We start from the raw sequence: 14,526 nt of genomic DNA on the forward strand, positions 1-14,526 counted from the left end.
ATAAATCGATTAAATTATTTTATTTAAATATTAAAATTCCTTTTAATGTAAAATTTCTATATTATATATTCCTTCAAATATTAAATATTTATTTAATTGACCTCATATTCCCAGGTTTTGTAATTATTTGTAATAATTAGTATAATTGCTACAAGATCATTCCACACATTTGTAGAAATGTAAAAGTTTCTTTATTAAAAAAATGTAAATACTTAATTCTTTCATTTCATATTGGGATCAAAGTGGTTTAGCCCATCTATGTAAGTATTTTTCATAATTAGTGGTGCTTGCTAAGGTAAGCTAGGGATTTGAATGAACCCCTAAACCAAAGTGGATGTAAGTAATCAGTGGACGTGAATAATCAACGTATAATAATCCGATATCCAGAATACTAAAATTGCACACATTATGATAGATAGGTGCATTTAAAATACTGAAGGAGCTTTGTTTGATTTATTTTAATCATCAAATCCCTTTTAATACTTAATGTTTGCAGTTGACATTTAATATTCAGTGTGTGTAAGTTGCAGCTCTTGGCCTTTGATGTTTTCCTATATTTGACACAGCACACACTTGTAGGCAGGAAGAGGCAGCCTGCCAAAACAGAGCTGACATCAACACTAAAGCACAGACCACTTTAAATGAAGCACTGACAGTGGCAGAAAAGAATCTATAAATAGATATATTCAGCATTTCTACATTTGCACTGCAAGGCTTGCACAGACACCATATTTTGAAGCATAATCAGTTTTTGTCCTGTTTGATTACATTCACTTTAAACTGTGTTGACATTAATACCTTGGCAAGGCATGTTAGGCTGTTATAGCTTTGGATAAAACCGTATACCAAATGCATATTAATCGAAATGTAAACATAAAATATATTCTGATTAGCTGGTGAACTGTGTTGCATTTTACATTCAGTTTGGACAAAAAAAGTGCTTATTCTTATAATCGTATAGCATTGCATATGGTTAGTGTACAGAGTTAGTCAAATCGACCCTTAACCTAAACTGAGGCTTTTGTCAAATGTAGATTGAATTACAAAAAAGAACTGTTATTTCTACATCTTTCTTACTTGAAAACATCCCCAGCCTGTTTCTAGTTTAGTTTAGTTTTATTTAAAGTTTGACATGACAGGATATTGCAGCACAAAACCCTGAAATGTGTCAAACATACACATACTCCAAGACTTCTGTGTGTGTGTGTGTATGTATGTATTTATATATATATATATATATATATATATATATATATATATAAATTTAAAATACTATATATATACACACACACACACTAATAACACAGATTCACAGAAAAGGCATCCTAATCAAGGACCTGTGAGTTATCTATACAACAATTTTAGAGCATGGGGAATAAAGGCGAGTTCATGACGTTTAGTCTTACTCCTGGGTACAACAAATGTCTTGTGCCGCCAAAGAGAATAAGTAGGTGTTGGAGCCATAGGCAGGAAACAATGCAGTGGTGAAGAACTGTCCTTGTTGTTTTAGTAAGAGTACATATGGTGGCTTCCTCACGCCTCTCACTCAGTGTTGGGAGAGTTGAAGTCGGAATGCCTGTTATCCTACAGCATCGCTTTTGGATCCTCTCTAACTCATCAGAGAGACCTTTAGGTAGACCACCCCATACTGGACTAGCATACTCGAGAACTGGCCGTATAAAAGTCAAGTATACTTGCACTAAAACATCACAAGGAAGACCCGCTTTTTTTGCAGCGCAAAGATAGTATATTCTGGGGCGCACCTTCGAAATCATGTACTTAATCTGGGCATCCCCGTGACAAGTCAGAGGATATTTGAACTGCAAGCAATTTAAAGGTGGAAACTCTACTAATTGCATGTCCTGAGATAACAGGAGAGGGAGGGGAGGGAATGTTGTCCTCTCTCCTGGCACTAATTACCAAGTCCACAGTCTTAGCTTCATTCATTGCCAATGTAAATTCCTGTCCCCATTCCACTACAGAATCCAAGGCCTTCTGAGTGAGTCCAAGTAAATATCCCATTAGAAACTCTGTGATTGTTAGATCATCAGCATATTTCACAGGTATTACCGAAAGAGGCAAATATGAATCCAGGCTATTTATGCAAATGACAAAAAGCAGAGGGAATATAAGTTCCCCTTGAGGAACACCAGCTGGAACTGGAAAGGAGTTACACACACAGGAGCCCCACTTCACCCTCTTCTCTCTGTTACTCAGATGGCTCCTTACAATAAGCCAAAGGGGTCTTCTGACTTGCAAGTCAGCTAAGGAATGTAGCAGTCGACAATGTCCAATTGTGTCAAAAGCTCGAGTGAAGTCAACAAAAACAGCATGTATATCCATTTTAGGGGAGCTGTTAAGTGCTTCATGCCAGTGCTGCAGAATTTGAATCAAGGCAGTGCCAGTTGATCTGTTCCTCATAAAGCCGTGTTGTGATGGTTCGATCTTAGTAACTGTATCCTCCAGAATGGCATCTCTGAGGATTCCTTCAAACACTTTTCCAACACAGCTGAGTAGTGAGATCTGGCGATAATCTGCTGGAAAACTAGGCTTTGCTTTTTTAGGAACAGCTTTGACAATAGCCTCCTTCCATTGTTTTGGAAAAATGTTATGCTGGATGCATGTATTGAAGATGTCACATAACACCGGTGCTAGCTCTTCATGAAAAGTCTTTAGCACCCAAGGAGGAACGCAGTCGGGACCAGCAGCCTTGGCTGCATTCACTTTACGGATTCTAGTCTTAACTTGTCCTGTACTCAGAGGAGGTACACTACAATTTGACAACTTGCAGGTAACTTCATCCTCAGACAAAGAAATGTGGCTCGCATAATTCCACAAAGAAGCAAAGTGCCTATAGAGTGTCACACTCACGTTGCATGATGTTTTGATCCTGAGACACCATGTCACTCTTATCTCCTTCCGTCCCCATTAAATTTTTCACTGACTTAAACCATGTTTTGGCTTGGAGCATCGCAGTTCCTCCACCTCATGCTGGTAATATTGTTTCTTTGCGTTGATTTTTTTGGCAATGATTGATTTTTAACTTCCTATAAGAGGTTTTGTCGCCAGAACAAAAAGCACACTGTCTATCTTTTATCAGATCTTTAATTTGAACAGTCATCCAAGGCTTATCTGTGGTGTTTGTGACAGAGACTTTCTTTAATGGAACTGTTTTATCCAAGATAGATATGATAGTGGAAGTAAAGACACCAACCTTGGCCTCAGGATCCATAGCTTCGTGAATATGAGAAAAATCAGTAGTGTTCATAAGGAGGCCCAGTTCCCTGATTGTCTCAGGAGTACGTATTCTGTAACAAAAAAAAAATGTTTAATAGACTTGGTGGGCCAGTTTCCTGCATTTAGCAAGATAGTCTGATGGTCAGACGAGCCAACAGGAGGCAAATGTTCTGGTGTCTGATACATGGAGGAAATATTGGTAAATATAGAGTCTAGTTGACTAGCCTTTCTTGTTGCTCCAGCCACGATTTGTTTCAAACCATGTCTGCTGCAGATGGTTTCATACTTGTACTTATTTGTATCACCAAGTATGACAATTGCAGCCTGTTGGTAGTTACATTCAATATATCTGAGACAACTATCCAAATACTGTGAGAATAGTAAATCAGGTTGGGCTGTTGCAGAAGAGCGTGGTGGAAAATATAGCACAGCAGCAATAATACAACTTAACCCTCGAGGAAGATGACTGGGACATAACCAGACCCACAAAGCTTCATGCTCTTCCTCTTCTAGATGAGTCAGTCGAATTTGTTTGATGGTATTACAAACATACAAGGCAACTCCTCCTCCCCCACCTCCCTTGCGATCCCGCCGATGTATTGTATATCCGGGAAAAGTTACAATTGAATCTGGGATACCATCATTTAGCCAAGTCTCTGAAACAGCGACAACTGCTGAGTTATTATTCAGTGCTTCACTGCAGCTCATCACATTTGTGGCGTAAAGAATGCACATTAGAAAGGAGAAAACCAGGCATAGATGGTATTGACTTGCGTTGGTTTATCTTGATATGAATTAAGTTCTTGGGTTGGTAGCAACAGTCAGATAAAAACATTCAGTTTGCCCAGTCTTTTAATATCCACAGCAGTTCCACAAGAAGTAGGGCGATTTCCAACAATTGTACATATTGAATGAATATAATTTCTTACTTTCTTACCCCTTGGGCGAGATCTGAGTCGAAGAATCCCATTTAACTGCAGGATGTTCTTAACTTAAGGAGCTAAGGAGATGCACATCTTCTCAGACTTCTTAAAAAATGGAAATCACTTAAATGTCCAGGTTATGCCATTGTAAGGAGAAGAAGGAAACAATTACTTGAAGATGGTTTCCTCAATAGTTTCTTATCATCCACCCAGCTGTAGAAGAGTAGGCCGCATACCAAAATCCATCCAAAATCTCCCAGAAATAAATCCATCCACATGTCCTAACTCCCAATATAGCAATATAATCATACAAGTAAATGATCTATCCGTGCATTTCCAAACTATATTAAGTTAAAATTGTTTAAAAAGCTAAAAAGACCCGACTGCCAAACAGCTCAACATTCATGCGGCTGCCCTTAAAAGCACCACCTAGCTATCTCCATGTTTCCTTTGGAAAAAAATGAGGAGTGTAAATTCCTCTGACAAGAGCTGCAATGTGAAACAATTTAGCTTTTTACGAGCTGTGAGATTAATTTAAAGTCAGCCAGCATTCAGTGTCTCTCTGAACGTAACACTTTTGTTCTCTGCTTGACTGAATTCAAATCCCTCTCATTTTCCAGTGTGGTGAGTACAGAGATAACAGTGGATACTTCAGTGTGACAAGCAACTGGGTTGGTCAAAGCATCAGTCTCGCTCTCCCTTTCAGATTTATGTAATTGCATCTTCATCGTAGCTTTATCAGTCAGTCGCAGATGTGAGGCGAAACATTACCGTGTAGACTAAGCGTATTTCATCTTCAGTGCTGTGTTTTATATGATAAAAAGGAATCGTCCCACTGCAGGCGGGGAGTGTGTAACTTATCAGATATTATCAGTTTCATTGTCAACCTGAGTGAATTCAAAGTAGATTACGGTTTTTAATTTAATTTTTTTTTCCCCCCAGATCAAATAACTTCTATCTGGCGATGCTTCTCTTCATGCTTTTCCTGTGTATGTTACCGACCATTTTTGCCATTGTGAGGTACCGGCCGTCTCAGTACTGTGGACCGTTCAGGTAAATAAAACTGTCCTGTGTGGGGCTGCATTTAAATCTAATCTCTTTTAAGGTGATGTGTATAATTTTTTGAATGTTGAAATACTCTGTGGAGACACCTATGAGTAAGTCATTTGTGGTTGAATAGGCCGACACAGCAATACTGACTCAAACAATGGTGTGAGTTTTTATCACTATTTTTGCAATTTTGTTTGGTAGCACTAATGGAAATGCAAAGAAACCATACAGTATACACTACATTTCAATATACTATAGTTGCATATAGTTGCATTTTGAACAACACATATTTCACACGTTAAATACGCATATTTAACGCATGAAAAATCAGTGCGTTAAATACGCGTATTCAGTGTGTCAAATGCACGTGAAATACGTGTTAAATACGCGTTAAAAATCAGTTTGAACGGGTCAATGTCATTGGCTGCTGACGACTTGGGTCAAACCATTTATTTGAGCTTAGGGGGGTGTACCATTCATAGACCATTCCTACCACCATTTAACATGCTATAGATCAGCTTATTCAGCCTAATTATTTTGTCTTTTGTCTTTTTTTCCCTTTTCTTTTTGTGTATAGCTTATAGAAATAATATATTTAAATTGCTGTTTTAGAAAATATTACATAAAAATAACATTTCCTCATTTTTCTCCACTCATGCTTTTTTTGTTAATCAGTTAATGGTTTGACCCAAGTCTTCAGCAGCCAATGACATTGACCCATTCAAACTGATTTCACGTATTTCACATGTATTTAATACGTTGAATACGCGTATTTAACGCGCTGATTGTTCATGTGTTAAATACGCGTATTTAACGCATGAAATACGTGTTGTTAACACGTTAAATACGCACGCTGTAGTCTGTATCATTTCATATCAACGCACGAAATAAACTACGTGCATTCAATGTCGCTGGTCAGTTAAGTCATGAAGTTACCAAAAAGGCGATTAAAGCTGCCTTAAAACTGTGCGTGCATGTAATATATTTTATATGAGTTCATAGAACATGTCTGAAATGGTTTTCAAAACTGTCCTGGAGCAGCCCAGCACTGTCTCACTCATCTAACACACCCGATTCAACTCGTCAGCTCATTAATAGCGACTTTATGACCTGAAGTGTGTCTGAAATTGTGAAAAGAGTTGAGAGAAAATATGATGTGTGTCAGATCTGCGTCACGTTCAGCAGCAGCAGCTCTTAAAGAAATAATAGCCAAAATAACCAGCTGCTTTGATGTCTGTTAACCAAATGACAAAGAAAAAAAAAAGAGGAAAAAATTACTTTTATAGCTTCAATGATTCATCTATATTTAATTTAGTATTCAGTTTTTGATAATTTCAATTTCTGCTGAAGGGCACAGGTAAATATGACATTTATTATAATAGGTTTATATGAAGAATGTTTTAAGTTCACTTAAATTAGAAGTTGTTTTTTAAAAGTTTAATAAATGTTAAAATTGATAGCTCTCAATTATACTGTAATGTTGAATGGCTATAGTCAATAGGTAAATATGGGGGGGGGGGGGATTTTATAGAGAAATCAGTATTGGTATCAATGATGATCAATGAAATCAGTATTAAAAAAATATACTGTCTTTATGTTGTTTGTACATTAATTTGAAGATTGAATGTTAAATTATTGCTATATAAAAGTATATTTAAAAACTTTAATGTTAGGTGGGATTAATTGCGATTAATTTCAGAAAAATTTGCGATTTAATTAGTAAATTTATTTTTTAAGCGATTGACAACACTTATATATATATATATATATATATATATATATATACAGTCATGGCCAAAAATATCGGCACCCTTGGTAAATATGATCAAAGAAGGCTGTGAAAATGAATCTGCATTGTTAATCATTTTGATCTTTTATTTAAAAAAATCACAAATATCTAACCTTTCATTGGATAATAAGAATTTAAAATGAGGGGAAATGTCATTATGAAATAAATGTTTTTCTCAAATACACGTTGGACACATTACCCCTAGAAATTCTTATGAGTAAAATATCTCTGAAGTATATTCCCATTCATATTCACAATTTTGAGCACTCCAGGGTGATTATGAACATGAAATTATCCAGCCATGGCTTCCTGTTTCACAGAAATATAAATAGGAGGGAAAACAAAGCCCAAATTCCCTTAATCATCCATCACAATGAGAAAAACCAAAGAATATATTTCTGATGTACAGCAAAAGATAACTGAGCTTCACAAATTAGTGAAGTGGCTTTAAGAAAAGAGCTAGAGCAGTGAAAATTCCCATTTCCACCATCAGGGCAATAATTAAGAATTTTCAATCAACATAAAATGTTACAAAATTGCCTGGAAGAGGACGTGTGTCTATATCGTCCTAATGCACGGTGAGAAGGAGAGTTTGAGTGGCTAAAGACGGCTAAAGACTCTCCAAGGAGTCTTTATATATATATATTAGTCAAACAGCACCTACATCACCACATGTTGTTTGGGAGGGTTTCAAGAAAAATTCTCCTCGCTCATCCAAAAACAAACTCCAGCATATTCAGTTATCAGACACGACTGGAACTTCAAATGGGACTGGCTTCTATGGTCAGATGCAACTAAAAAATGAGCTTTTTAGCAGCAAACACTCAAGATGGGTTTGGTGAACACAGGGATAAAAAGTACCCCATGTGTACAATGAAATATTGAAATATATTGAAATATACTGCTGTATTTTTGATGTTGTGGGCCTATATTTCTGCTGGAGGTCCTGGATATCTTGTTTAGACACATGGCATCATGGATTCTATCAAATACCAACAGATAAAAAATCAAGTGACTGACTCTGTTGGAAATCTTATAATGGGCCATGTTTGGATCTTCCAACCGTACAATAATCCAAACACAAACCTCAAAAACAACACAAAAATGGGTCACTGAGCACAAAACCAAGCTTCTGCTGGTCATTCCAGTCCTCTGACCTGAACCCTGTAGAAAATGAGTGGGTGAACTGAAGAGAAGAAGCACCAACATAGAGCTGGGAATCTAAAGGGTCTGGAGTGATTCTGGATGAAGGAATGGTCTCTGATCTCTTGTCAGGTGTTCTCTAACCTCATCAGGCATTATAGGAGAAAATTTAGAGCTGTTAAACTGGCAAATGGAGGTTTCAAAAAGTATTGAATAAAAGGGTGCCGTTAATTGTGGCCAATGTGTATTAGAGAAAAACATTTATTTCATAATGATATTTCCCCCCATTTAAAATTCTTATTATCCAATGAAAGGTTAGATTTTTGTGCATTTTTAAAAAAAATAAAAGATCAAAAGGATTAACAATGCAGATTCATTTTCACAGCCTCCTTTGATCATATTTACCAAGGGTGCCGATATTTTTGGCCATGACTGTATGACTGTAATTAAAAATTAATAAACTAGTTATACTAAAATAACATCGCCCCTGCGATTAATAACAAATGCTTACAATCAACAGATCATGTGCAAAATAAATCCATGTGATCAGACTTGTCTGGGGCCGGTTGCACCAGCTAGACGTAAAAAAGCTGGGTGTAAGCCCTACGCTGGGCTTTGCAACGCCCAGCTTTACGATAAATATTTACACCTGTTGCACCAACTAAAACTACGATCAGGCGCAGCTAAGCCCGGTGTAGATGATGCGCGTCCACGCTGACACATTCTCCCGCAGTTATAGATATAGCTGAGACGACGTTCACGCTGCAATGGCAACAACTACTAATATAGAACTGAATTGCTCAAGACATCATAACAAGTGAAGCCACCGCGCCATGATTTCATTGAGTAAACATTTTCTAACAAGTCCGCATTTTTATATAGTCTCCCTGCATGTTCCCATGACAGATTTCTTTAAACAAACATTAAAAATGAAGGCGGCAGGTTAAGTAAAATATAATGAATGCAATACAAGGCTTCTTTCTAGTTATTTTTTTCTAGCTGACAATCGAGGTTATATGTACAATGCATGTCTTTCCTGAGGTAGCCAAATGTGACTTTACGTGACGTCTTTCTGTGGCTGGAAAACCACATTTATAGTTTGTATTTTGTGATAAAACTGACAGAGTTTGAAAGCTGATACTTTTATCTCTGATTAAAAACAACAAAGCACAAACTTACTGTCATTATTGAATGGCAGGCACGCTACAATGGAATTAAAGACGTGAAATATTTCCAAGCATACTGTCCTTCCAAGCAAGATGTGGAATGGTAGGCTACATTTCTTTTAATAATCCCAGATCATATGTAATATTTTACTGTATAATTACAAGATGTGCATTTTTTTATTATTATTAGTTCAATTACTGTCGACAGAGTGTTATAGTCAACACCGAGCTCCGCGACTGATATCGCTTATCCTGCCTGAAAAGACCATAAACATTGCAGTTCACGTCTGCAGTAATAATTAACTAACATACATGAATCCTAAAAACTAATAATGTCCGAGCAAATCATGAGTTTTCACTTTACACCTACCTTTGACTAGGCGTAAGATTTAGTGTCAGACGTAGCACTACGCCGAGATGGTGCAACGGGTATAAATTCTACGCATGACTTAATGCGCATTTTATGTCCAGCCTAGCCTTACGACCGGGTGTACGTCCAGCTGGTGCAACCGGCCCCTGATGCCTAGTATACTTTAGGTTATCTTACTAACTACACAGCTACGTTCAAAATAAATGAATAAATGCACATGAAATTTATTTGAGTTGAAATTAATTTAAAATGTGACCAGCACCAATATTTAGAAAATAATTTGCCTGCTTCATACAGTTTAGCATCACTTATACAAAAATATTGCACCGCAAAATGATTTACCATTCAGATTCAAATATTAGCGCAGTATAAGAATTGTTTAAAATTTGCATTAAAGTGCACAGCTGCATTTCTTCACATCTCCTCTGCTGCTCTGTAGTGGACAGGAGAAGATTTATGACATCATCTCCGAAACCATTGCCAATGACTTTCCGCTGTGGTTCAGTAAGGTGATGAGTTACGTCACCAGTCCTGTGGTGGTGCTGCCCGCTCTGCTGCTACTCTTGTAAGTACTTCTCTCTGGCCTTAATTACAACCGAGAAAATAACTAGAAAAAGCCAGTCTTACAAACAACAAACAGATGTTGGCTTGACAAAGTTTTATCTGAAAGATTAGCTTCTTCTTAGAATGTTGTGTTTGTTATGCATGGCTAAGTGGTTACTAAGGTGTTTTAGGACATCTCAAAAGTCTCTTTTATTCACCAAGGCTGCGCTTATTTGATCACAAATAGAGTAAAAAGAGAAATATTGTCAAATACTATTAGAATTTAAAATAACTGTTTTCTACTGCAGTATATTTTAAAATGTAATTTATTCCTGTGACGCAAAGCTGATTTTTCAGCATCATCACTCCAGTCTTCACTGTCACATAATTCTTCAGAAATCATTCTTATATATACAGTACTGTGCAAAAGTCTTAGGCCACTAGTATTTTCACCAGCTAAAAATGGTTTAAAGTCAGTTATTTCTATCTTTTGCTGTAGTGTGTCAGTAGGAAATATCAGTTTACATTTCCAAACATTAATTTTGCCGTTAATTGTAATAATCGAGTGAGGTCTTTGTTTGCTCCACACAGAGATCAGATCTGATCATCATCCAGTCTGTCTATATGTGCTTCAAGAGACCTACCTACAAAGCCTACTGTTAAAAGTTTCAGGCACTTGTTTAAAAATACTGTAAAATGAGGATGTTAGTTAACTTCTATTAACTAAATTAAATCAGCATTTGGTGTGTCCATCCTTTGCGTTTAAAGCAGCTTTTGCCCTCGGTGCACTTGCACATAGTTTTTAGCTTTGCAGGTAGATTTCTTGAAGCATCTTGAAGACGTTGCCACAGTTCTTCTGGATTTAGTCTCAGATTGTTCTGTTTCTTCATGTGATTCCAGACAGACTGGATGATGATCAGATCAGATCTCTGTGTGGAGCAAACAAAGATCGCTGTCATTTTTGATCAGTTGAATGTGTCCTTGCTGACAACTATTTAAAAAATAAATAAACAGAAAATACTGACATTATGTAATGTTGGTGCTTTTCATAGTCTGCTGTAGGAAAAACACAGGTTGATTCAATTAAGGAAGAGCATAGCTTCATTGCTGCTGAGTTTGGAGGAGGATGTAGACTAAAAATGTTAGGAGTTACATTTCAAAGTTTTGGCCTTGGTTAGAGAGTTCGACATTGGCGATAAAAAGTCCTTACCCCTGTATGTACAATATCAGCATGTTGGTTTTGTCAAGCCAACATAATTCGACCAGGCGAGCAGTACAAATGCCTTCAGTTACTCAACCTTGTGCTGTTCGTCACTGTCTCTTTCAGCATGCTGATCTACTACCTCCAGTCCATCGCTAGATCACTCAAAGTCACCAACAGCCAGCTGAGACTGCAGCTGCAGACCGTAAGTACTCGAAACTGAATATCATCATGATGTATTTCAGTTCATTTAACAGATCCATGATTTACAATAAGGACCCCAAGCGAAACAGGATGAGGTCTTTGGATTTCATATAATCTCATTTCTCCAGCAGTTTATTTTATAACGCTAATTAAATCTCCTGTTGCAGGAGAGGACAGACGACAAGAAGAAAGTATTTCAGTTAGCTGCAGGTACTTTGTCTATAAACTATCTTCATTACGAATACAAGAGAACGTTTCGGGCCCATTTCAGGCTGCTGAGCAGTAATGGCCAAAGTTATGTACTCACAATATATAACGTCATAAGGCAATATCAGCTTGTCACCAGTTGGCTGGACATTTGGGTGTGTAAATGTGTGATTTACAGCATGTCTGCAGCCACCTGAGGGCAGCGATAAAAAGCCGGAACAAGAGAGCGACATTACTAGTATGGAGTCGTCTGCCCGCTCCGCCTCTCCTCCACGCCGCAACGGTAGCGTCACCAACTTCGAATCTCCCATCCGCCATGGCAACAGCATCCGGACCATAACGCAGTCGGCTTCAAGGCCGGACATCCCTAGAGCCGCCGGAGCGACACGGAGCCCCCCTGTTCCTGTGCGGCAGAAACACAAAGCAGAGCCTGTGGCCAGTAGGTCTGTGCTGATCTGTGACTTTATATTTGACTGCTGCTTAGCTGCCATACATCTGCAGTTCATGAAGCTTCACTGCCCTCCATTTCTGCCCATGTAGTGCTTTCAGAATGTACAGCAGCCCCTCAGTTCCTCAAAGACAAGTACGACGAGTGGAGTACATACCCGTCAGGTTTGGTATATTCATGAAGTTTGATTATGCATAAACATAATTCTGTAATCTTGTTTTTACCTATGATGGTAATCTATTAAAGCAGTGTTCCAGAATTCAATACAAATGAAGCTCTTTCAACAGCATTTGTGGCATAATGTAGATTACTGCAGAAAATAATATCTCTCCTCATTTTTTAAAGGTAAAAATAACGATTACAGTTGTGTTGTAACTAAAATTAAAACTATTAAAATATTTTTGTAAATTGAAATAAAGCTGAAATTATAAATACTGAATAAAAAACAAACTTAAATACAGAGGAGAAAAAAATTATTTGATCCCCTGCTGATTTTGTACGTTTGCCCACTGACAAAGAAATGATCAGTCTATAATTTTAATGGTAGGTTTATTTGAACAGTGAGAGACAGAATAACAACAAAAAAAATCCAGAAAAACACATTTTCAAAAAAGTTATAAATTGATTTGCAGGTATTAAAAATATTTGACCCCTTCGCAAAACATGAGTTAGTACTTGGTGGCAAAACTCTTGTTGGCAATCACAGAGGTCAGACGTTTCTTGTAGTTGGCCGCCAGGTTTGCACACATCTCAGGAGGGATTTTGTCCCACTCCTCTTTGCAGATCCTCTCCAAGTCATTAAGGTTTTGAGGCTGACGTTTGGCAACTCCAACCTTCAGCTCCCTCCACAGATTTTCTATGGGATTAAGGTCTGGAGGAGGCTGGCTAGGCCACTTCAGGACCTTAATGTGCTTCTTCTTGAACCACTCCTTCGTTGCCTTGGCCGTGTGTTTTGGGTCATTGTCATGCTGGAATACCCATCCTCGACCCATTTTCAATGCCCTGGCTGGCTTCAGTGCCCTGGCCCTGACGGTACATGGCCCTGTCCATCGTCCCTTTGATGCGGTGCAGTTGTCCTGTCCCCTTAGCAGAAAAACACCCCCGAAGCATAATGTTTCCACCTCCATGTTTGACGGTGGGGATGGTGTTCTTGGGGAACATAGGCAGCATTCCTCCTTCTCCAAACACGGCGAGTTGAGTTGATGCAAAAGAGCTGGATTTTGGTCTCATCTGACCACAACACTTTCACCCAGTTCTCCTCCAAATCATTGGCAAACTTCAGTCGGGCTGTACATGTGCTTTCGTGAGCAGGGGGACCTTGCGGGCGCTGCAGGATTTCAGTCCTTCACGGCGTAGTGTGTTACCAATTGGTCCCAGCTGCCTTGAGATCATTGACAGGATCCTCCCGTGTAGTTCTGGGCTGATTCCTCACCGTTCTCATGATCATTGAAACTCCACGAGATGAGATCTTGCATGGAGCCCCAGACCGAGGGAGATTGACAGTTATTAAGTGTTTTTTCCATTTGTGAATAATCACACCAACTGTTATCACCTTCTCACCAAGCTGCTTGCCGATGGTCTTGAAGCCCATTCCAGCCTTGTGTAGGTCTACAATCTTGTCCCTGACATCCTTGGACAGCTCTTTGGTCTTGGCCATGGTGGAGAGTTTGGAATCTGATTGATTGATTGCTTCTGTGGACAGGTTGTCTTTTGTACAGGTAACAAACTGATTAGGAGCACTCCCTTTAAGAGACTGCTCCTAATCTCATCTCCTTACATGTATAAAAGACACCTTGGAGCCAGAAATCCTGCTGATTGGTAGGGGGTCAAATACTTATTTGACTCATTAAAATGCAAATCAATTTATAACTTTTTTGAAATGCGTTTTTTTGTATTCGGATTGGATTTTTTTCTCACTGTTCAAATAAACCTACCAATTAAAATTATAGACTGATTATTTCTTTGTCAGTGGGCAAACGTACAAAATCAGCAGGGGATCAAATAATCTACCCCCCCCCCCCCCCTTTACATACTTTATTTTGGTTAGTTTAAGTTGAAAAACTAATTTTTCAAACTGAAATAAAGCCAAATAAAAACATTAAAAATAATAAAAATGACAAAATCACGTAAAATTTATTAAAACTAAAATTAAAATACTGAACAAAAATGAATGCTAATTTCCCCCCCCCCCCAAAAAAAAATACTATAACAGTATATAAATAATACTAAAATAAAACTGGATTAC

General features: G+C 37.9%; 1 protein-coding gene across 4 annotated transcripts in view; it reads left to right on the plus strand.

The window, feature by feature from the left end:
* The window catches only part of LOC131545001 (transmembrane channel-like protein 3), a 40,025-nt gene that overhangs the window by 21,337 nt on the left and 4,162 nt on the right, over positions 1 to 14,526 (plus strand). For all 4 annotated transcript variants that reach the window (XM_058783587.1, XM_058783588.1, XM_058783589.1 and 1 more), the window contains 6 exons: positions 5,103 to 5,213; positions 10,118 to 10,243; positions 11,549 to 11,627; positions 11,794 to 11,836; positions 12,012 to 12,276; positions 12,374 to 12,445. In XM_058783587.1, the coding sequence (XP_058639570.1) occupies positions 5,103 to 5,213; positions 10,118 to 10,243; positions 11,549 to 11,627; positions 11,794 to 11,836; positions 12,012 to 12,276; positions 12,374 to 12,445 (696 nt within the window). The remainder of the gene's footprint in view (positions 1 to 5,102; positions 5,214 to 10,117; positions 10,244 to 11,548; positions 11,628 to 11,793; positions 11,837 to 12,011; positions 12,277 to 12,373; positions 12,446 to 14,526) is intronic.

Source organism: Onychostoma macrolepis, chromosome 07 (assembly GCF_012432095.1).
Source record: "Onychostoma macrolepis isolate SWU-2019 chromosome 07, ASM1243209v1, whole genome shotgun sequence".
Taxonomy (NCBI): Eukaryota; Metazoa; Chordata; class Actinopteri; order Cypriniformes; family Cyprinidae; genus Onychostoma; species Onychostoma macrolepis.